General features: G+C 50.4%; 1 protein-coding gene and 2 non-coding genes across 3 annotated transcripts; all 3 read right to left on the bottom strand.

Moving 5' to 3' along the window:
- Positions 1 to 1,304: 1,304 nt before the first annotated feature.
- Positions 1,305 to 21,671, bottom strand: TBRG4 (transforming growth factor beta regulator 4). The gene is made up of 11 exons (XM_066585438.1): positions 21,585 to 21,671; positions 16,786 to 17,241; positions 15,326 to 15,649; positions 14,338 to 14,509; positions 12,653 to 12,810; positions 11,034 to 11,144; positions 10,108 to 10,252; positions 5,803 to 6,051; positions 3,272 to 3,383; positions 2,791 to 2,905; positions 1,305 to 1,611 (listed from the first exon to the last, which is right to left on the bottom strand). The coding sequence occupies exons 2-11, from the start codon at positions 17,188 to 17,190 to the stop codon at positions 1,510 to 1,512; spliced, it is 1,893 nt and encodes a 630-aa protein (XP_066441535.1). The 5' UTR covers positions 17,191 to 17,241; positions 21,585 to 21,671; the 3' UTR covers positions 1,305 to 1,509.
- Positions 5,433 to 5,563, bottom strand: LOC136587249 (small nucleolar RNA SNORA5). Its single transcript, XR_010787436.1, has one exon. It is a non-coding gene; the product is annotated as a small nucleolar RNA SNORA5 (small nucleolar RNA).
- Positions 14,145 to 14,278, bottom strand: LOC136587252 (small nucleolar RNA SNORA5). Its single transcript, XR_010787439.1, has one exon. It is a non-coding gene; the product is annotated as a small nucleolar RNA SNORA5 (small nucleolar RNA).
- Positions 21,672 to 22,573: the final 902 nt, after the last annotated feature.

Raw genomic sequence — 22,573 nt, 5'->3', positions numbered from 1 at the left:
CCCCATCCGTGGGAGATCACACATTGACATGTACTATTTTCATCCTAAAATCAGCTAAGAATACGACCTGCGGTGATATTTTTTACTTTAGTGTAATGAAAGTTGAATCCCGTTGAATTCGATTCCTACTTGTGTGTCTTCACATTTCTTAGCGCCTCCAATACGTAAGCTTTGCTCTGTAGTGGCCTTCTTTATGATGAACTTTTCTATAGCCCACCAAAATGCAAGCTCCACATCTCATCCTGTTCCTTACACACTGGAGGGCTGCTTTAGACCCCCATTGATTAGTGCATTGGGACTTTTTTTTGCCTTAAGAACCAGAGCAATGCATTGTGGCGTCCATCCACAGGTATCAGAGGGCACAGGGTGCGCCCAAAAAATATTCCTCACACCATTACTCCACCTTCACCAGTCTGAATTATTGCCACCTGACTGGGAGGGTTTATTAATTCATGCCAGTCGCGCTAAATCCTGACCGCTCATCAGCACGGTATAACAGAAATCTGGATTCATCTGAGCAGGCGATGCTTCTCCACTGCTCAGTGACCGTTATGCTCTTTTGCCCGGAGTTTTGCCTTTTGATTCCTCTCCTTGAACTGGTTGTCCATCCGTCCCAAGGAACGAGTTGTGTGATCAGACATGATAGTTGAAGCAGCAGCACTGTATTTGGCTGCAATGTGTTTGACTATGCAGCGCCTGGTCGTCAGACTGATTCTCAACATCCTCCTCAGACCCCTTTTATCAGTGGGATTCTTTACTCCCACAGGATTCCCTTTTACTGGGTATTCTCCCCTTGTTCACACCAGATTCTGCATATTATTAACCCCGTTGCCTATGAAAACTCCCAAGGGTTGGCATTTTTTTTAAAGCACACTCCGGCTTGTCTAGCACCGCTGACCAGGCCTCATTTAACGTCACTCAGATCATTTGATTCTCCTATTCTAATGTGGATTCACACTGAAACAGATGGAAAAAGGGTTGCTTGATTTCATCCTGCACTCTTGTCCAGTTTCCATGCAGGGAAGCGTCAATGATGAAAGGGACGCCATCTCTAATGAAGTGGCCATTGAGAGTAGATTGTAAGCTCCTATGGTCAAAACACTTACCCATCCCTCGCCTGTTATACCTACCTGGTCCTATAAATCCTGTCTTTTCAATCAGCGGACATCACATTGAAACCGGGACATGCTGGGTCTAACAGTTACCAAAATCTACCCTCCGGAGTAGTGTTTTAGACAAAAGCGACTTCAGTGTTGCTGAAAGGAAAAAAGGAGAAACGGAATCCGAAAAACCGAGATAATCAATCATGGAGGAAGAGGTTTTATGTTTCAAAGTGAATTCCACTTCAATTAAACCCGTTTGTTGCCACAACTCCCACGATAAAATATCCTAAAACAGAAGCCGCCCTCCTCCCAGGTCGGGTAATACTGCAGCCTGTCCAGTGTAGGGAGGTGCACTTCATATAGAATATACACATTGCACCCTCGGTCTTCATAACGTTGGCGCCCGTCAGAGCGACATCTGTTCAGCCACCACTTTCTTAATCTGGTCCTTCAGGAATGCCGACTTCTGCCACTCAGACTTCAGGTCTTGCCACTCATAAAAAGGCACCTGCAGAGAAAGAAGAGAGGCTGTTAAAGACGTCATGTCAGGAGCCATCAGAGCTATTGCTGAGGAAGGAACGGCATCCAAATGTAACGAGGGTGAAGCCTTCAACTCCCATCACTGAAGTTCTGAGTTACCTGCGGACCCCTTCTGACATTAGTGGGGTATCGGATCTGGACCAAAAAATTTTTTTAAAGGGACATGCAGCGGGGTTAAATTGATTTTGCAGTATCGCTGTAAGGGAAAACATCGCTCATGTGTAGGACTTGCAAATCATGAGTTTCATGCTCCTGTGCATGTAGCTTCAGGCTGATAAGAGAATATATGCAATTTATCTGCAGAGCAAACAGAGAGAAGGTGGGTATACTGAACCCACAGTCTAAGGGCCCATTTATACAACGATTATCGCTTTTCCTGTGAATGATGATTTTAAGGTGAATTTAAAATCCATCATTCAGCCGCAGAGAGATAAAGTGTCTCTCAATAGACCACATGCTGTGTTCTCCACGGGAGCCAGGAGATTACATTGTGTGCACAGCTGACCGTTGGATTAATCACACACTGGGCTCTTCAAACAGCTCCTGGAGGCCCTTTTACATGCAAATTAAAATGATAAAGAGTTAATGGCAATTAGTGTCCATTAACACTTTATGCAAAAAGATTGCTAAAACGTTCAATCGTTTGAAAGATTATTTTTGCGTGTAACTGGGCCTTTATTTTGTCTTAAAGGGCTTTCCAGGACTTCGAAGATTTTTTTTTCTATTCAGGACGTATACTCAAGATTAGTCATCACTAGATGGTTGACGTAGGTCTGCCGCTCACAATCCCCGCCCATCAGACGATTCCTGGAACCGCTGTCTGTTAGATAGCCCAGTAAACAGATTGTGTCGTCTAATCTGCAGTGGCCCAGTTTGGTAGTGCAGCTCTTATTTATTGCTCCTGCACTACCAAACCAGGCTGCTGCAGTACTGACAACATGATCTGTTTCCGATGCTGTCCAGAATCCCCGGCCCCGCTGCCAGTACCAGCAGCAGAGCTGCAACAATCATCCACTGATGACTAACCCTGAGAAAAAAATCTTTGAAGAGCCAGACAACCCCTTGAAAGCAATGTATCTCACAAAATGTCACAGACTGTTGTTCTCATCTCTCTATTACAGACACAGGAGACTTGGACTTCACCCACCTCCACCACCAAGTAGCCAGCAGCTCGCAGGTGTCTACGACACAGTGCAGACCAGCCCGTCAAGTTCTTAGACCGTAAACAGAAGTTGGAGAATTCCCAGCTCCTCACAGCGAACCTGACAAAAAGGAAGACAGACGTCACTTGTGTTCCTGCGCAGTAATCGTAGTCGGTCCACAAACACCTGACAGCATTTTGTAGATATCCCAGTGCTTGAATTATTGTATGGGTTGTCAGATTTGAACACCCTTGGCTGCTTGCCCAAGAAGGGGCACTGCGGCTGAGATATTGCCAGGGAGCCCTCATATGCCCCCCCCTCTAGGGATAGTGGGGCTTTAGACGCAGCATCCATTAAATCAATGGGCCTTTCTGCGGCGCCTCTCGCTATGGATGTCCCCAGGAGGGGATTAGAACATCCTCTATTATACCAGTGAGCCCTAACAGGAAGCATGTAGGTGGTCTCAAGTAAACTGTGTGTTCTCACCTTCTTGCTCCCTCCGGTAAGACGTTTGTCCCCTTTATGCACGGAACACGAGGGTCCTCAAAATTAGTTAAAGCTAAAGGATTATTTTCAGAGTCTAAAACAAATTCGGCATCTGAACCAAAAAAGGGAAAAATAAAGTTACAATGGTTGCATGGGAAAGATGGAAAATGGAATGAGGACACAAAGCTGCGTTCTCCGAGAGACGACCTCCAACAGGACAAACATCACAATTTCAGGATTTGTACACCGAGTTGCTGGGATTGTGTAAGGGCCTGTTTTCTGTGAGCTATGGTTTCTATTGATACCGTGTTTTGGGGGTAACATACAGCTTTTGATTGCTTTTTAACCTATTCTTTCTTGGAGATGGGGTGGCCAAATAGGAAACAAATGAAAAGGGATTCTTTTTCCCCTTTTTGTTAAAAAACCATAACTCGTTGACATAGCTGTGTGAGGGCTTGTGTATTGGCGGTTACTAAAGGGGTTAAATGGCACTTCCAGTAAGACAGTGGCAACTAAATAGTTAACTAATCTCAGCCACTGTGGCTAGGTGCTAGGCAGGGTTTCCACGGGATGGAAACCCAGCGGAAATCTCGTGTCTAAAAGCCGCAGCTTCAAAACCCGCGGCATTTCGACACGGGTTTTGGAGTGGTTCAGCTGCCGGCTTTCCATTGCGGTTTTCTCTCCCCATAGAAAGAAATGAGGCCACAACGAAAAAAAAATTTTTTTTGACATACTGTGGCTGTCAATTTCACGACGCATTGCCGGTTCCACCCAGCTTTGACACGACAGATTGGCCCCCCCGCGTGGACGAGATTTTTGCAAAATCTCGTCCACATGGCTGGCTAATCCCGGGATTAGGAGCCGCGGGCGGATCTGACACAGAAATTTCGCACAGAATTTCCATGGCAAATCCGTCCCGTGTGAACCCAGTCTTAGCTGTCAAAGACAGCCCTGCACTGCATATAGGCTGCTCTATACACTGACAGCCAACATCCACCATACATGGACGGCTGATGTCAAGGTGTTAAAGGGAGTTGTTAAAAACTTCGTGTAGGAGCGCGGCTAGTGTGTTCCAATATCGGAGCGGGGCTAGGGCGTACCGATATTGGACTTATCACTGTGACCACTGTAGAGAATATCATTTAGTCTTCCATGCACCGGAAAGTGTGCCGAGGGCGAGATGTCAATGTGAACTGCTCTCCCATGACTAACTAGGAGATCGCTCCAGCTGTCAATCAGAGCTATGGAGCAGCAAAATGGGCAGCGAGGGAGAGCAGATCAGAGTGAAGTTGCGACCTCGGCGCACTCCTCCGAATGGTGGGCAAAGCATTAAAAGTTGTTTTTCTCTGCAATGGTCTCAGTGACAGTCCAATACAAGGTATATCCTAGTGCTGCTCCTATATGCAAAAATGCTGACAGATTTCCAAACGGAGACTACTTTGGTCTTAAGTTTGACCTAGTTTCCGAGTAGTAGTCATCTATGCAAACCTGGCCTCCAAAAATGCTGGAAAGGAATGAAAACCAGAGTAAACTGACAGCAAAGTGGCTTCTGTTTAACCCGTTAGAGCCTACGATTCTGCCTTTACTAGCGATTCAGATAGAACCGCAGGACAGTAAGGCTGGGCACACACAAACGCAGCGTGAACCCAGCTTTAGGGCTCCTTCACACCAGCGAGCGCAATATCGAGCCGTGATTCACTGCCCAAAAATCGCCTTCGCCATCCATGTGAGACCCGTGGATGTGAGGCATTTTTCATGTGAAGACAAACTAGCTTTACTTCGGGTATGAAGGGAATCCTCGTTGTGGCTGTCACCGCCGTGGCAGAGGATCGGAGTTCTCCCATTGCTTTCAATGTGGCCAGCACCAGCCCCATTGAAAGAAATGGACAAAATCACAGAAAGATAAGACATGCTGCGATATGCTTCCTGTATGGCATCGTGGTGCCATGCAGGAAAACATCGCTAATGTGAATGAACCCATTCAAAAGAATGTGTTATATATTTGTGCGAGATTTTCATGCCAGTGTGAGGGCAACCTTACAGACGATGGTCCAAGAACAGAAGTCATCCTGATTACAGATACTATATAGTCTGCTCCTTTAACACCAGATTGGGGGGCACACTGGCACATGCCTAGGAGTCCTTCTCCTGTCCCCGTCATAGATGTCTGTAGTACAATTTATCCCCACGCTCCACCAGGGAGCGCGAGGCCCATGAACTACAAGATCCTGTGGCAGCCCATTGGCCAGGAGTCACCACTGCAATGGCGGTCCTGAATTTGACGAAGCTGCAGAAGGAGGGAGCAGCGCCCAGCAGATAGGAGCACTGCGACACTCGGTATTATTGGATTGCAATGTATAGCTCTGCTTCATTCTTCACTGTAGTTCAACTCATGAACCAGGAAGCTCAGGATGAGCAGACCTATAACCTTCAGGTATTTCTAGGTCTTTTTCTTCCTGCATTATAATTCAGATTGGACCACTTCTAACACAGCGACCCTACAACACAACCCAGCAGGGGGCGGCTCTCACCTATGTCATGGCCATACACAGTCTTAACATTGAATAGGCACGTCCCTTTGTCAGGAAAGATGTCCTGCAGCACTTTCCTTAAGTCAGTCTGCAGGACGGATAGTCTGTTGCCTTCATTTAGTGGAATTTCAGTCCTGACCAGGCTGGGGGGAAGGAACGGACCTCGATACTCCGGACACTCCAGCTGCGCTGTGGTGTTTAGATGCAATAATTTCAGCCTGTAGTTAGCAGATTTGTAGGAAGTGTCACCTATAAAACACGTGAAAGATACTGAAGGTTATACGACACAAACGATGCAAGAACACAAGTATTACACACAGGGCATTGGAAGAAACAAATGCAGAAAAAACTAATTCAGAAATTCTCTGCCAGCAGCCATACGTCCTGGTATATAGATACAAGGGCCGGGACGGACAGCGCTTGCAGACAGTCGAACTGCTATATGGAACAGATTGCATAGGTGCAAAATTCAACTCACATACCAACCCCATATTTCGGGGAAGGGGAGGCGGATGCTGCTTAGTATTATACTTGCACATAAGGTATAAAAAAGTCCCCATTTGCTTGTCAGAATAATATGGGTCAGAAGCGGCGCTCCAATGATATGTGGAAATACAGTGGGAACAGGACTGGTGTAAAGGGAGACTCACCGCATACTGTATAGTATATAGTTCATGCAATATGGTTTTATCCTTAAAGGGGTTGTCCCGCGGCAGCAAGTGGGTCTATACACTTCTGTATGGCCATATTAATGCACTTTGTAATGTACATTGTGCATTAATTATGAGCCATACAGAAGTTATAAAAAGTTTTTTACTTACCTGCTCCGTTGCTGGCGTCCTCGTTCCCATGGAGCCGACTAATTTTCGCCCTCCGATGGCCAAATTAGCCGCGCTTGCGCAGTCCGGGTCTTCTGCTCTCTTCAATGGAGCCGCTCGTGCAGAATGCCGACTCCGTGTAGCTCCGCCCCGTCACGTGCCGATTCCAGCCAATCAGGAGGCTGGAATCGGCAATGGACCGCACAGAAGAGCTGCGGTCCACGGAGGGAGCAGACCCCGGCGGCCATCTTCAGCAGGTAAGTATGAAGACGCCGGACCGCCGGGATTCAGGTAAGCGCTGAGCGGTTTGTTTTTTTAACCCCTGCATCGGGGTTGTCTCGCGCCGAACGGGGGGGGGGATGTAAAAAAACACCCCGTTTCGGCGTGGGACAACCCCTTTAATAATTAGTGGTCATTGAATGTATTTTCGTTATGTTTTTTTAGATTTGATATACTTTATGTATATGTTTGGCACATCTGTCCACGCCCTACAACTATTGTGTAATTATAATACAGAACACATTTTGTTACCTAATCCCTCTCCCCCCTCCGTGTGACCTGGATCGCGCGGTCAGGTGATGCTATGTTTTATCCACTTGGACGTGGCTGTGCATCTGGGTACTCCTTTGCGTGTTTGACCCGACCGGGCTACCATCAGGTAGTCACATGACATAATGCCGATCCGTCCCAGCTAACATATGCTCCCCTCCCCTCTCCTCCACGTGATCTTGGCTGTGCAGTCATGTGACGCCACGCCCTCACGTTTGGACGCTATTACGCTCTATGTGGCACCATGTGACCTTATCAACGTCACTGGGAGTGAATTCCCATTAGTGACGTAACATGATCACGCCCTCTATCTGTAACTAAGGTTACTATGCGCCCATACCCACGTCTCCGGGAACGCCCCTTCCCCCTGGTTTCATGACACTCCTCTTTCGCCCTGGGTTACTATAGGACTCCATGGATGTCATTAAACGGCGCCGCGCTACCACGCGGACGCCGTTTAATACAGTTTCATTTACTAATTTGTACTTACATGTAATATCAGCAAGAGGACGCTATTACTATAGGGATAAGACACCATATATATCACAAGGCATTAACTATCGAAAGACCACGCCCATTTAGGGAAGTGAGAGCAGACCGTTCTCTGCCCCCCCCCCTCCCTCTTTCCATTTGTATGCTCACTATAAATAGAGGCAGCTTGCTATTTGTTTCTTATGCTTGAAAAAGGCTTGGTATAAGCCGAAACGCGTCGCAGCACCACTAATTTGTTTTACATACAATAAATTGATCTACAGGAATATGCCTTTCTCAACTGGATTTTCTGCTTCCTTGGATGTAAGGGGTGCCAGGAGTCCAGGCACCCCCTAACAAGTAAGATCCCCACATGCATTGACATAGTTTGAGGGAGCGCAAAAGTGTGTTTTTTCCTTTTTATCCTGATTGCACTTGCTTGTCAGGTTAGTGTAGGGACTCGCAAGATAACGTGGACCCTTGATGTGGGCTGCGAGCTACCTTGGCCAAAATATTGTCACTACCTGCGTGGTTCACTTGTGAGGTGCAAGGCAGCCCCCCAGGATTTATCGTAAGGGGCGTCATTGATAGGTTGTGAGCCTGCATGTTGCACTCCATGTATCCGTGGGATTGACACCCTATTTATACCTCATCTATATGCAAGTATAATACTAAGCAGCCACCTCCCCGATATGTGGTATGTGTGCGAGTGGCTGCCCACCAGTATTTTGCACCTGTGCCATTTGCCCCACCATTCAGTAATTGGCTCGCCCTTGTATCTTTTTTCCCCATGTACTCATAAGTATAGCCACTGACAATGGAAGACAGAATCACATTGGTGCAGGAAGCCAAGATGTGGGGAGCTGTGTGCGGGATCCTCACTGCCCGTGACAGATTAGTAAGGCAATCAGAAGTGACCTCATAAGAGTGGCAACGTAGGGTCGAAGAATCAGTTTTGGCTCCCTAACCCCCTCCCTGCACCATGAGATGATAGCACTGCAGCCTATTATGTCGGGGGGTTATGTGAGCTGCGCCTGCACTATGACCAGCCAACATACTACTGTAATGGCAGGGATTTAAGCAGTTAAACATAGGGAATGGACTCCCTCAGTCACCCCACTAGCACCCCACCACATGTTTACAAGGTGCGGGTAAGAGGGACTTAAAGGGCTGTCCAAGATCTGAACTATTGCCTCTTGTTTTGCACCACTTAATAGTAACTGAATTCACTTGTTTTATTTCTGTAGCGTTTCAGCGGACGGTCGTGCGATCGCTCGGCCCCTCAAGTAACTCGTTCTGATGATGTGCCATTCCTTCCAAAGCGTATGGCTTCTGGACCCATTTCGGAACAGCACAGATGGAGGCAGGCGGGATGTTCTATGTGGTCATTCTCTCCCGAGCGTATGTGCCCGTGACAGGACCAGCAATACAATACAAGCAGATCTATTCACGGTGGGCAGATCCAGTGCCAGCTGAGAAGCCATTACTGGGTTTCCCTCCATAAAATTGCTGCACCTCCCTAACATACAACCTCTATTCTTTAATTCACGAAAACCGTTCCGAAGGCACGTGTAACGTAGCGCCTACGCACTTCTAGCGTTGTATGGGTTAACAACTATGGGACTACTGCAGCCAGAGTAAGCAGAAGACTGGAGGTCTGTAGCTGGCAGCTTCAGGGAGGGGAGGCGGGTTGCCTTTTCCTTAAAGGGGTTGTCCCGCGGCAGCAAGTGGGTCTATACACTTCTGCATGGCCATAATAATGCACTTTGTAATGTACATTGTGCATTAATTATGAGCCATACAGAAGTTATAAAAAGTTTTATACTTACCTGCTCCGTTGCTGGCGTCCTCGTCTCCATGGTGCCGACTAATTTTCGCCCTCCGATGGCCAAATTAGCCGCGCTTGCGCAGTCCGGGTCTTCTGCAGTCTTCTATGGAGCCGCTCGTGCAGAATGCAGGCTCCGTGTAGCTCCGCCCCGTCACGTGCCGATTCCAGCCAATCAGGAGGCTGGAATCGGCAATGGACCGCACAGAAGAGCTGCGGTCCACGGAGACAGAGGATCCCGGCGGCCATCTTCAGCGGTAAGTATTGAAGTCACCGGAGTGCGGGGATTAAGGTAAGCGCTCCGGTAAGCTTTCTTTACCTCCCTGCATCGGGGTTGTCTCGCGCCGACCGGGGGGGGGGGGGGGGGGGGGGGGGGGGGGGTTGAAAAGAAAAAAAAAAACGTTTCGGCGCGGGACAACCCCTTTAATGACTCATGCCCATACTGCCGCCAATGCTGTAGAAGTCAGAAAATCTCATTAAAAGGGGTTAAAGTCTACCTGTCAGTGGAACCCTTCCCCCATAGGTCTGGAGCTGAACACATGAACGTTATCTGTGGAGAGTAGCATCGTCCGCACTGTTCTGTGCCTGTAGTCCTATCCCTGCCCGCCTACGTAAAAGTTCCCACGCCTCCTCTAGGCTTACGTATCAACTGGTTGTAGACCTTCGGATCCAGTGCCTTCTGAAGAAACGCCGGGGTCACAAGCCGCAGGACACACAACGACCACACCAAGTCCACCAGCGTAGTGGCGCTCAGCGAATCCATCTCCGTACTCAGGTGCTGCACCACCTGCAGACATCAACAAAAGTCACAGAAATAGCAGAATAGTGAGTGCAGCTCTGGAGTAGAATATAGGCTATAAGTATGTCCTGTGTAGACAGCTTACAATACCGATAATCATGTATCCAATCATAGTACTGAGAAATTCGGTGAGGCCATCGGGTCTCTGTAGCACAACGTTCGCCCCATATTCTGTGTTTACACACAACGGGATAATTCCACTGCAAAATCCACAGCATTTCCGTAAAAAAAGTCAAAATTCACGCTACTGGGGCGGAATCCGACTAGAAGTCAACTGCGTTTCCGCAGTGGATTTCAGAAGATATTATACTCCCCTCAATTTTGAAGTCTTTGAGCTCAGCGCTCCCTTCACCCGACGGCCTCTAGTGAGCGCAGAACCACTGGGCAGGCGATACGGAGGTGGCATCACCCCGACCAGCAGCGCTGCCCTCACTAGAGGCCGCCAGGTACCCAGCGAAGGAAGCACTGACAGCGTGGAAATTTGGGGGGGTGCAGTATCTTCGGAAATCAGCTGTGGATATGTAGCCATTTAAGTCAAAAGCCACACCCACGGCGCGGATATTTACTCCGTTTGGGTTCGGAAATGCTGTGGAATATTCTGTGTGGTAACTCCGAAGCATTTGCGCTACATGTAAGACGTACCCTGAAAGAACATGAGGCCCATAAATTACAGAACTTTGGTTTTTCCCTAAGCAGCCCGCTGGCCAGGAGTCGCCATACTGAATACTTCCGATGCTACGAATATTAACTCTTTCATATTAGCACTTACTATGGTGAAGAATTGTTCCTGCTGGCTTGGCAAAAAGTCCAGGTATGCGAAAGACAGGATGATGCTGGTGAGCTGGGTGGGAGTCAGCGAGCGGCTGTGCTCTAGACAGGCCTGTAATACACAGCAATGTCAGGGTCACTACTCTGCAGACGGCGCACCACACGTACGTGAAGCACCTCCGTAGGAGACAAAGAGTATACAGTCCTCTGTGAGCTAAACATCTCGGACTCCAGACGGACAATACCTTGTGGCAAACTATCAGGACAGGTGAGAGATGTGTAACTCAGAGGACTGTCTACAATGCATATAAAGTGAACCAGTCACTGACAGCAGGACTAGGTGGTTATTATTCAACCTCCGGAGGTAGGCAGAAAGGGTGTCGTTCACCAACAGCAAGCAGTGATCATGAAAACCACAATGAATTAGAACACAAGGTATATCAGAAAGTTACAAACTAAACGACCAAAATATCATCTTCAAGTGATTGGATGTCGTTAGGATATGCCCTCGCTTATAGTCGGTGGGGTCTGACCTGTAGAGGCACCATGGATCCTGATAACGCAGAGGATGCAGTGCTGATGTAGTGGTGCATCTCCTAGGTTTTCCCCACGCAATGATACTTCTGACCACATGGCTGTGCAGGGACTACAGCCATCCCCAATCCTTGAACAGGGTTGTGTTGCAGTTTCCACCGTGCAGTGGATTGCTGTGCCGCCATCATACAAGTAAAGAGAGCGCTACACCGCAACCACATGCTCTACTGCAGGTCCAGTCTAGTGTGGGATGTAAGACTCAATCAGAAGGGCGAATACATATGTTATGGAGATGCCCAAAGCTGAAGAGATACTGGGTAGAAGTCCGTTCTTTAATACGATATGTGTATACGGTTACTCTATTAGTACGGTTAGTCTTGGAGCGGTTCGGCCACCGGCATTCCGTTGCAGCTTTCTCTCCCCCTAGAGAGGAGTGAGGCCGCAGCGGAGAAAAAAAAAAAACCTAAAATAAAATTTTATATATATATATACATACACACACACACACACACATATTATTTATATATATATATATATATATATATATATATATATATATATATATATATATATATATATATATATATATATATATATATATATATATATATATATATATATATACACACACATATATATATATATATATATTATATATATATACACACATATACACACACACACACACACACTTTTTTTCAAATTCTCGTCCGCATGGCTGACTAATACCAGGATTAGCAGCCACAGGCAGATCTACGGCAGCGAACTTCCGCAGGGAAATTCCACGGCAAATCCGCCCCGTGTGAACCCAGCCTAAAATACGAACATTTAAAAAATAAATAAAATAATGGCATGTCCTGGAAATGCCCCCCCACTTCTGATTTTTGTAATTTTGTGGCATATGGTCCCCCTACAACCAGTGACAAATGTGTAGAGCAGCTGAGGATGTCGCCTGCACCATTGAACCCCAATGTCCACAAAAAGCAGGGCTGGAGGCCCGTGGCCACCGGTTGCAGCCCTCATGGCCAGCAGATACCTGTGAACAGGAAATGCTGCAAGCGGCTCCGGAATAACGATGGGATGTACCTGTGCGATGGCCTCGCAGAACTGGAAATTGCAGAATCTGAGACTGGCGAAGGAACGGATGATGCCAGTCATCTCCTTGCTGTACAACTCTGGGACTTTGGGCAGGAGGTCGGACACCAACTTCTGTAGGACCTCATGTGGGCTGAAGTTCAGCTTCGCTGCAAGATGAAGGAACATGAACATCATTATCTCAGGCCGTATGGGTGAGATAATACAGTTATTTTGGGTCATTTTCGTTTAAACCTGCAGGTTTTACCATTTCGGAGTACACACGACTTTTTCATCACTTTTTATTACATTTTTCTTTTATTGGAGACTGGTTACCGAAAAAGAGAGCAATTCTGACGTTTCCTTTGTGACGACGCTCACTGTTCGGGGTAAGTAAGGCATTACTCTGATGGATTGGATTTTTATGGCAGCAGCGATATCAAATGGCTTTTTTCTTTTCATTTAGATTTTATTATAAATGTCGAATGTTTTTTTTCTTCAAAACTTTTATTACCCTTAATTTTTAATAATAAAAACGTTTTTAAAACAGATTTTCACATTTTTTTTGCTCCTGCAGTGTGATTTAATACTATTGTATTATATTATACCGCGATCTGACAGGCAATCTATCAAGCCAAGCTTTCAGAAGGCCCTCGGCTTCCATGGCAACCGCATGGCACCACATGATATCATCGCACCTCCAACCCTGTTCTTGCCGCACGCTGGTACATCCGCACCTTCACAGCCATCTATCGGTGCCTGACATTACACCTCAAGGAATGGTTCCATCCCATAGCATACAGCTTCTTCTAAGGCTGCCGCCAGCTGCAGGACTGAGAACCTTGAAACACGTTTATCACTGGTAGGACTAATGTCCACGGCCATCTTTTCACCGGGTATCACGGTCAATGGACTTTCATTCCTCCATGCACACCAGGGTGTGTAGACAGCGTTTCCATACAGCAGAGAAATAAATCGCAGCATGCACTATTTCTTTACATACGTTATGGAGCCTTCCTATGAGCTCCGTATCGAAATACTAACTCTACTCAGGCATTGTGAGAGGGCAGCGTTTCGAAACACATCCCTGCTCTGAACAGAGCAGGAAATTTGAAAAAAAATAAAATTAATCACTGTGCATGTTCGTGACGCCATATTCCTCAAACATGAGCAGCGCATGCCCGGCTGACACACGGTCTCTGCTGCCACAGTAAAAGTCCTCAGTATGTCCGGGTCTCCCACGCAGTTTTACGCATATGCCCGTGGACATAAGCCCATGCTTCGGAAATTCATAATTTTAGCGGATGGCTGCGCTGTTCCCCAGACACTTCTGCATCACCATCATTGTAATTTGAGGGATTTCTGTAGTTTAATACATTGCATCTCATCACAAGTTTGTTACAATGCATCAAAGTACGTCACAGAGGACTGTCTAGACCGCAGTTTGGTTCTCTAGTAATTAGAGGCGACTACTACAGCACAATAGTCCCGACTCACAAAGATCAGGTGTCTGTAGAGCAGTTTTATCCCCAGATCCTATGTGAAAGAACGTGAGGCCCAAGAACTACAGGTTGTTGTAGCAGCCCATTGGCCAGGAGTCGCCATCATATGGGCAGTCCTGAATTTGACGAGGCTGCGGTCCCGTTACTAGTAGACATTCCAGAGACCGCTGTCCTATTCGCTGATCAACGTCTTACCGTAAGCATACGCCAAATCTACAATGACAGACGGGGCCAGTTTTCCAGTCTTCTGTACCAGGTGGAAGGACAGCGCCCTGAGTATTGACAGAGAACGGTAATTTTGGGCTGCCAGAGCCATGATGAGAGTACGAGACTCTTCGGGGGTGAAGAACTGAGCAAATTCAAGCACCTAAAAGGAGAAAAGTGCATCATTAGATGACGGCAGCCACGTAGACGGCCATTTACACGGGACAATTATCGCTCAAAATTCGTTCACACGAGCGAAAATAAGCGATAATCGTCCCGTATAAAATGCAAAAAAAAACATTTACTATTCGCTCACTATTCATTAAAAACAATCAATGGATCGCGAGCTTCTCGCTGCATGTAAACGCTCCCCGAGGCTACATTCAAGCCCCCTCTATCTTTCAGCCTTTTATATTCCACGTTCGCACCGACTGCGGCATATAAAGGGTTTAACACCGGGGATCTGAGGTTTCTTCGGTTCCCGGTATAAGAGCAAGTACCTGGCTGTCATCCAAGCGCCCGCTTCCCCTGGGGTAAGGGAGACCCGCGCTGTGCTTCTAATGTAGCGGCGTCAAAAGACAGCATGGCAGAATAAAGCCCCTTAACGGCTGCCGTCAAAAGACATATGGGCGGTCATTAAGGGGTTAATATCAGTGCTGCTGCTTTGGAGTCTAGGGCGAGGTGGATGCCCTCAAGGAGGGAAGGTTTTGTATATCGGAGCATTGGAATTTGGCTATTATGTAGTTCCATCCTTGAACTTTCTACTTTCCATCTGAATGTAATCTACACGCAGTTATTACTGGATCTTGAGTTGTATTACCTCCAATGCTCCAGTCACATCCAGAGCTGCAGTCACAGTTTTGCCAGCTGTGACTTGGAATCCACCTGGATTCAGCTGAGGGCCCACAATGCACTGCAGTCTGATGGAGCATTGTAAGGAGGATGCTGTAGAGCTACATCTCCCAACAGGACACCCTACCTTATCTTCCATTCTTGGCAGCAGCGTCTTGGATATGGGGCCAAGGTTGGATATTACACTCAGCAAAGTCGTCTTGTCCTGCACTTCCGTCCACCTCAACTCCACAATCTTGGCCAGATCAGAAACCAGCATTTTCTGGTACTCCGTCTTGTTGTATGGAACAATAAACCGCGCCAGTCGCTCCAGTAACTCCACGCCGATCTTTCTCAGGCGCCAATGCACTTCCGTTTCGACAGATTGCAGGAAATGGTCCTTCTCGTCTACCTGGAGCGTGTAGAGAGCCCTGAGCACGCTGATGAGCCTCGTGTTCCATATCGTCCTGATCTGCATGGGACAACAGTGGAGAGGAAGAACGATTAACCCCTGAAGGACCAGGCTGTTTTGTACCTAGAGGACCAGATTTAGCCCATGTGGTGGAAACCAACCGCGGTTTCCGCAAGCAGAGGAAAAAAAATTGCGGCGTGCTCCATTTCTCTGCGAATTCCGCACAGATGGCTTCCATTGAAGTGGAATCCGTCTGATCTGCAGCTCTTGTAATGTAATTGCCCTTTTTAAAAGACCTCAGGTCACAAAAGATGGACAGAAGCTGCGAAGAAAAAAGGGGGAAAAAAAACAAACAAAAAAAAAAAAAGACAAAAATAAAAAAATTCTGTCCGCTCTCACCCATACATTACCATAACGTAGAATTCAAACCCGTAGCGTTTTACTGTGATTTCGTGTGGCGTTTCAAATGCATTCTACTGCGTTTCACAGAGTTTTTAACACACCCCATCATTGTAATGAGTGATGAGGTGTGTTAAAAAGCACGAAAAGAGAGCCGACAGAGCGCTAGTCTGTGAAGACCCATTGAATCCAATGGAGGCGTTGAACCGTGCTTCGGACGCCACGCAAATTGTGGTAAAAAGTAGGCTCTGTACGAGCGGTCTGGACCTCATACACACAGACGCATGCAATTTTGGTTTGTGAAAAATGCACGGTTTGCGCATTTTCGGCGCATGTGTTTTTTTACCTCCATGTTGCATCCGTATTCACTGTGTTTTTCACGTGTGCAAAAAAAAAAATGGCAAAAAGCAACAACGCCCAATTGATGTCACTTTCTCCCCCCCCCCTCCCCCACTATCTCCTTGAATCATGCGTGAAAAATGCAGTGAATTCACATGGAACATCGATTTTCACAATTCCGTAGACTTCCATGGGCGATTGTGGTCCGTGATTCGGTTCAAAATAGGACATGCTGCGATTTTTTTCACATGAGGGGGAAAAGAAAAAAAAAAAAAAAAAAGAGAACTTCTGAATGCTTCTTAATTCATTTGGTCTGTCTTCAATCAGTAAACATACAGACTTAATATCCCCCCATGCGAATGGGATCTTACTAGTACGGACAATCGCAAAAGGGGGATGATTGGAGATTGCTGGAAGCAGCCCAACAGCCGCACTCTTGAGCCTTGCCCCGGACTCACCCGTTTGTCCACCAGACTCAGGAGCTCCCTGAACCTCCGGTCCATCAGCACTTGTGGGTTACTTGTCCCCATCACTTTTGCGATCTGGTTAATGATGGCCGCCGCCTTGTTCCCATCCCTGTTGCACTCAGCCGACATCTTTAGTAGTTCCTCTAGATCGGTCGTAGATAATATTATGGCTACAAAATCCTTATTGACCTCGGGGTTCTCCTGCTGCTTCCGTGCCGGGAGACTGTCCGTGTATCTGCAGAGGGCAGAGGTATGGAGGGGCAATGCCCGGGCCAGCGTGGCATGGATGGGGTGGCAGGCTCTGATACATTCTGATGGGATGGAGCAAGACGGGACCACAGAAGAGGGCGATGCTGCCAACAGACGGGAAAACCGCTGTACCAAACGCGCTGCCATGTCTTCAGGGACCGTTAGTCTTCGCTCCCGGGGTGGAGGTCACTTGAACATCTTTTTGGAAAAAAATAGAAAAGTTAGATTAACACAACAGGAAAGAAAAGGTTTGATAACTCAAGTGTTACATTTACTCCCGGCTGCACTGGTAAGGGTCTCAGAAGTTCTCAAGATCTTGAGATGCAATTATGTGAGGAGACTTGAGAGCAGCCAGCTTGTCGGTAGCATCAAACTGCCAATGGCCACTTGTCCGTCAGTCCATGTGAGTTACACGCAGAACCTGACAGCACCTGTGATGTCAAGTTTTTGGCTCTTAGCTCCACCCCCTAATCACATGATGATTACATAATCATAGGTCCTTTATCCTCCTTGTGCAGTGAATGAGGGATTATGGGTCTAGCAGTTGGTAGTTGGTTGTGACACAACTGCACACCTGTGTGGAGACTCCTATAAATGACACCTCACAGATGTCCCCATACAAAGCTGGCGGTCCATATTGACCAACATTGAAGCATAGTCCTTCACCACTACCTCACATCTCCTCAACATGATATCATGTCATCTCAAGTGCTGCAGGCAGCAGAGCTGTGCGGCACGTTGCACCACCAGAAACACTGGTGCTATAGTTTCCTAATAAGCACTAGTCTTTATCCTCTGCAAGTTATAAACAAAGGAAATAATGAGGTTAATATGTCTACACAACTCTGAGTCCCAGAGGGGGGTGGGGGGTCCTGTACACAGGGGAGATCCTGACAGCCCTCACTGTTAGGGGGTCCTGTAGACGAGGGAGATCCCGAAAGCCTGCACTGTCGGGGGGTCCTACAGACGGGGGAGATCCCGAAAGCCTGCACTGTTGGGGGGGGGGGGGGGGAGAGGGCATCCCGGCAGCCTGCACTATGGGGGGTCCTGCAGACGGGGGACATCCCGACAGCCTGCACTGATGGGGGGGGGGGGGGTCCTGCAGACGGGGGGGACATACCGACAGCCTGCACTGATTGGGGGGGTCCTGCAGACGGGGGGGGGGGGGGGGGGGGGGGGGACACATCCCGACAGCCTGCACTGATGGGGGGGGGGGGGGGGGGTCCCGACAGCCTGCACTGATGGGGTGGGGGTGGGGTCCTGCAGACGGCAGACATCCCGACAGCCTACACTGATGGGGGAGGGGGGTGTCCTGCAGACGGGGGACATCCCGACAGCCTGCACTGATATGGGGGGGGTCCTGCAGACGGGGGACATCCCGACAGCCTGCACTGATATGGGGGGTCCTGCAGACGGGGGACATCCCGACAGCCTGCACTGATATGGGGGGGTCCTGCAGACGGGGGACATCCCGACAGCCTGCACTGATATGGGGGGGTCCTGCAGAGGGGGACATCCCCACAGCCTGCACTGATATGGGGGGTCCTGCAGACGGGGGACATCCCCACAGCCTGCACTGATATGGGGGGGTCCTGCAGACGGGGGACATCCCGACAGCCTGCACTGATGGGGGGGGGGGGGGGTTGCAGACGGGGGACATCCCGACAGCCTGCACTGTTTGGGGGTCCTGCAGACGGGGGAGTTCCCGAAAGTCTGCACTGTTGGGGGGTCCTATAGACGGGGGACATCCCGAAAGTCTGCACTGTTGGGGGGTCCTATAGACGGGGGACATCCAGAAAGTCTGCACTGTTGGGGGGTCCTATAGACGGGGGACATCCCGAAAGTCTCCACTGATTGGGGGGTCCTATAGACGGGGGACATCCCGAAAGTCTCCACTGATTGGGGGGGGGGGGGGGTCCTGCAGACGGAGGACATCCCGACAGCCTGCACTGATGGGGGAGGGGGGTGTCCTGCAGACAGGGGACATCCCGACAGCCTGCACTGATATGGGGGGGGTCCTGCAGACGGGGGACATCCCGACAGCCTGCACTGATATGGGGGGGGGGTCCTGCAGACGGGGGACATCCTGACAGCCTGCACTGATATGGGGGGGTCCTGCAGACGGGGGACATCCCCACAGCCTGCACTGATATGGGGGGGTCCTGCAGACGGGGGACATCCCGACAGCCTGCACTGATGGGGGGGGGGGGGGGTTGCAGACAGGGGACATCCCGACAGCCTGCACTGTTTGGGGGTCCTGCAGACGGGGGAGTTCCCGAAAGTCTGCACTGTTGGGGGGTCCTATAGACGGGGGACATCCCGAAAGTCTGCACTGTTGGGGGGTCCTATAGACGGGGGACATCCCGAAAGTCTGCACTGTTGGGGGGTCCTATAGACGGGGGACATCCCGAAAGTCTGCACTGTTGGGGGGTCCTATAGACGGGGGACATCCCGAAAGTCTCCACTGATTGGGCGGGGGGGGGGGTCCTGCAGACGGAGGACATCCCGACAGCCTGCACTGTTGGGGGGGGGGTCCTGCAGACGGGGGACATCCCGACAGACTGCACTGTTGGAGGGGAGGTCCTGTGCAGACGGGGGACATCCCCACAGCCTGCACTGTTGGGTGGGGTGGGGTCCTGCAGACGGGGGACATCCCGACAGCCTGCACTGATGGGGGGGGGCCCTGCAGACGGGGAACATCCCGACAGCCTGCACTGATATGGGGGGGTCCTGCAGACGGGGGACATCCCGACAGTCTGCACTGATATGGGGGGGTCCTGCAGACGGGGGACATCCCGACAGTCTGCACTGATATGGGGGGGTCCTGCAGACGGGGGACATCCCGACACTTGCACTGATATGGGGGGGTCCTGCAGACGGGGGACATCCTGACAGCCTGCACTGATATAGGGGGGTCCTGCAGACGGAGGACATCCCGACAGCCTGCACTGTTGGGGGGGGGGGGGGTCCTGCAGACGGGGGACATCACGACAGCCTGCACTGTTGGGGGGGGGGGTCCTGCAGACGGGGGACATCACGACAGCCTACACTGTTGGGGGGGTCCTGCAGACGGGGGACATCCCGACAGCCTGCACTGTTGGGGGGGTCCTGCAGACGGGGGACATCCCGACAGCCTGCACTGTTGGGGGGGTCCTGCAGACGGGGGACATCCCGACAGCCTGCACTGATGGGGGGGTCCTGCAGACGGGGGACATCCCGACAGCCTGCACTGATGGGGGGGGGGGGGGGGGCGGGGGGCCTGCAGACGGGGGACATCCCGACAGCCTGCACTGATGGGGGGGGGGGGGGGGGGAGGCTGCAGACGGGGGACATCCCGACAGCCTGCACTGATGGGGGGGGGGGGGGGGGTCGTCCTGCAGACGGGGGACATCCCGACAGCCTGCACTGTTGGGGGGGTTCTGCATACGGGGGACATCCCGACAGCCTGCACTGATGGGGGGGTCCTGCAGACGGGGGACATCCCGACAGCCTGCACTGATTGGGGGGGGGGGGGTCCTGCAGACGGGGGACATCCCGACAGCCTGCACTGTTGGAGGGGGGTCCTGCAGACGGGGGACATCACGACAGCCTGCACTGTTGGGGGGGGGTGGGGGGTCCTGCAGACGGGGGACATCCCAACAGCCTGCACTGTTGGGGGGGGGGGGGTCCTGTAGACGGGGGACATCCCGACAGCCTGCACTGTTGGAGGGGAGTCCTGCAGACGGGGGACATCCCGACAGCCTGCACTGTTGGGGGGGGGGGGGGTCCTGCAGACGGGGGACATCCCGACAGCCTGCACTGTTGGGGGGGGGGGGGGTCCTGTAGACGGGGGACATCCCGACAGCCTGCACTGTTGGGGGGGGGGTCCTGCAGACGGGGGACATCCCGACAGACTGCACTGTTGGAGGGGGGTCCTGCAGACGGGGGACATCACGACAGCCTGCACTGTTGGGGGGGGGTGGGGGGTCCTGCAGACGGGGGACATCCCGACAGCCTGCACTGTTGGGGGGGGGGGGTCCTGTAGACGGGGGACATCCCGACAGCCTGCACTGTTGGAGGGGAGTCCTGCAGACGGGGGACATCCCGACAGCCTGCACTGTTGGGGGGGGGGGGGGGGGTCCTGCAGACGGGGGACATCCCGACAGCCTGCACTGTTGGGGGGGGGGTCCTGCAGACGGGGGACATCCCGACAGACTGCACTGTTGGAGGGGAGGTCCTGTGCAGACGGGGGACATCCCCACAGCCTGCACTGTTGGGGGGGTCCTGCAGACGGGGGACATCCCGACAGCCTGCACTGATTGGGGGGGGTTCTGCAGACGGGGGACCTCCTTAAAGCCTGTACTGTTCTGCAGACGGGGGACATCCCCACAGCCGGCAATGTTGTGGGGAGGGGGCTGCAGATGGGGAGATTGTGAGATCCTGCAGCCTCGGAGGGTGTTGGTGGTTTTGTATACTGGGGTGATGCCGACATCCCGCACTGTCCGAGGGGTCCTAGTGCCCTCCCCCCGCATGTACCCCAATTCCCGGCCTCCCCACATTACCTTGCCTCGTGCAGATCCAGCTTTTTGACCTCCACATCAAGAAGAGGAAGACGGCGCCTTACTTGTGCGCCACTTCCGGTTGAGATAGCATCCTCTACTCTTGCTGGACTTCAGAAACATGGCCGCTGCCCGGAAGCTGCGCGGCCGCCATTTTGATATCGGGCAGATGGTTGTTACAAGCATTTTCTTTTACGATCATTGCGACCTCCAGTGTCAGACTATTAGAAAAAATCATCGCTGGCCATAGCAACCGACCAAAACAATAAATAGGCATAATGAAAGCTGAAAAGCTGAACTCTGGTTGCTATGGAGAACAGCAAGGCTCTTTTTTTGGGGGGGGGGGGGGGGACACAGTCGATATACATAAGGCCTTTCTTCATCTTATAGTCCACAACATAATATATATGTTAAGTATTTAATACTTTAGGTCTGGATGAGATCAGAAGAATCATCACAATAATAAATATTACGGGGTTAGAGACGTCATGGAAGTGTCACCAATGGCTGGGATCCCCAACAGGAACTTGGAGGCTGCCAATAGCATTCTCAGTCGATCGTACCATGAAAATCAAGCCGGATCTTCGATACACAGCCATCTTTTCACTGGGAACTGTGTCCGGGACTCAGTCGTTACCAGAAATGGTGCTTGTCCCCACAGACGTCTCCAACCCCCAAAACACACTTATCTTATTAGCATTCCACATGGACACACATGCTGAACTTCTAAGGTCGTACTCCCCAACCAGTTTCTCTCTAGTTGTTGCAAAACTACAACTCCCAGCATACCTTGACAGCCTTGTGCTGTCATAACATCATGGGAGTTGTAGTTTTGCAGCAAGTCGGGGTCTGACTTATCACATCACTGCACTCCTTGAGCTGGGGCCCGCTGGCTTAGAGCTACCAACCTTACCCCAGTCCAAGCCTGGCATTACTGGCCCGCCGGCAGCCACTGGTCCTCCAACCTTTATGACTGGCAGGCTATAAAACTT

The sequence above is a fragment of the Eleutherodactylus coqui genome, chromosome 12, assembly GCF_035609145.1.
Source record: "Eleutherodactylus coqui strain aEleCoq1 chromosome 12, aEleCoq1.hap1, whole genome shotgun sequence".
In the NCBI taxonomy this organism is placed as follows: Eukaryota; Metazoa; Chordata; class Amphibia; order Anura; family Eleutherodactylidae; genus Eleutherodactylus; species Eleutherodactylus coqui.
The sequence above is the reverse complement of the archived record's forward strand: the minus strand, read 5'-3'. Positions and strand labels throughout refer to the sequence as shown.

Excerpts from the sequence above, each read along its gene's own strand:
- TBRG4 (XM_066585438.1), bottom strand. The coding sequence starts at position 17,190 with ATGGCAGCGCGTTTGGTACAGCGGTTTTCCCGTCTGTTGGCAGCATCG. Across the intron at positions 15,650-16,785 it reads TGAGTCTGGTGGACAAACGG|ATCAGGACGATATGGAACAC; the intron begins GTGAGTCCGGGG and ends TGTCCCATGCAG. Across the intron at positions 2,906-3,271 it reads TTACCGGAGGGAGCAAGAAG|GTTCGCTGTGAGGAGCTGGG; the intron begins GTGAGAACACAC and ends CCTTTTTGTCAG.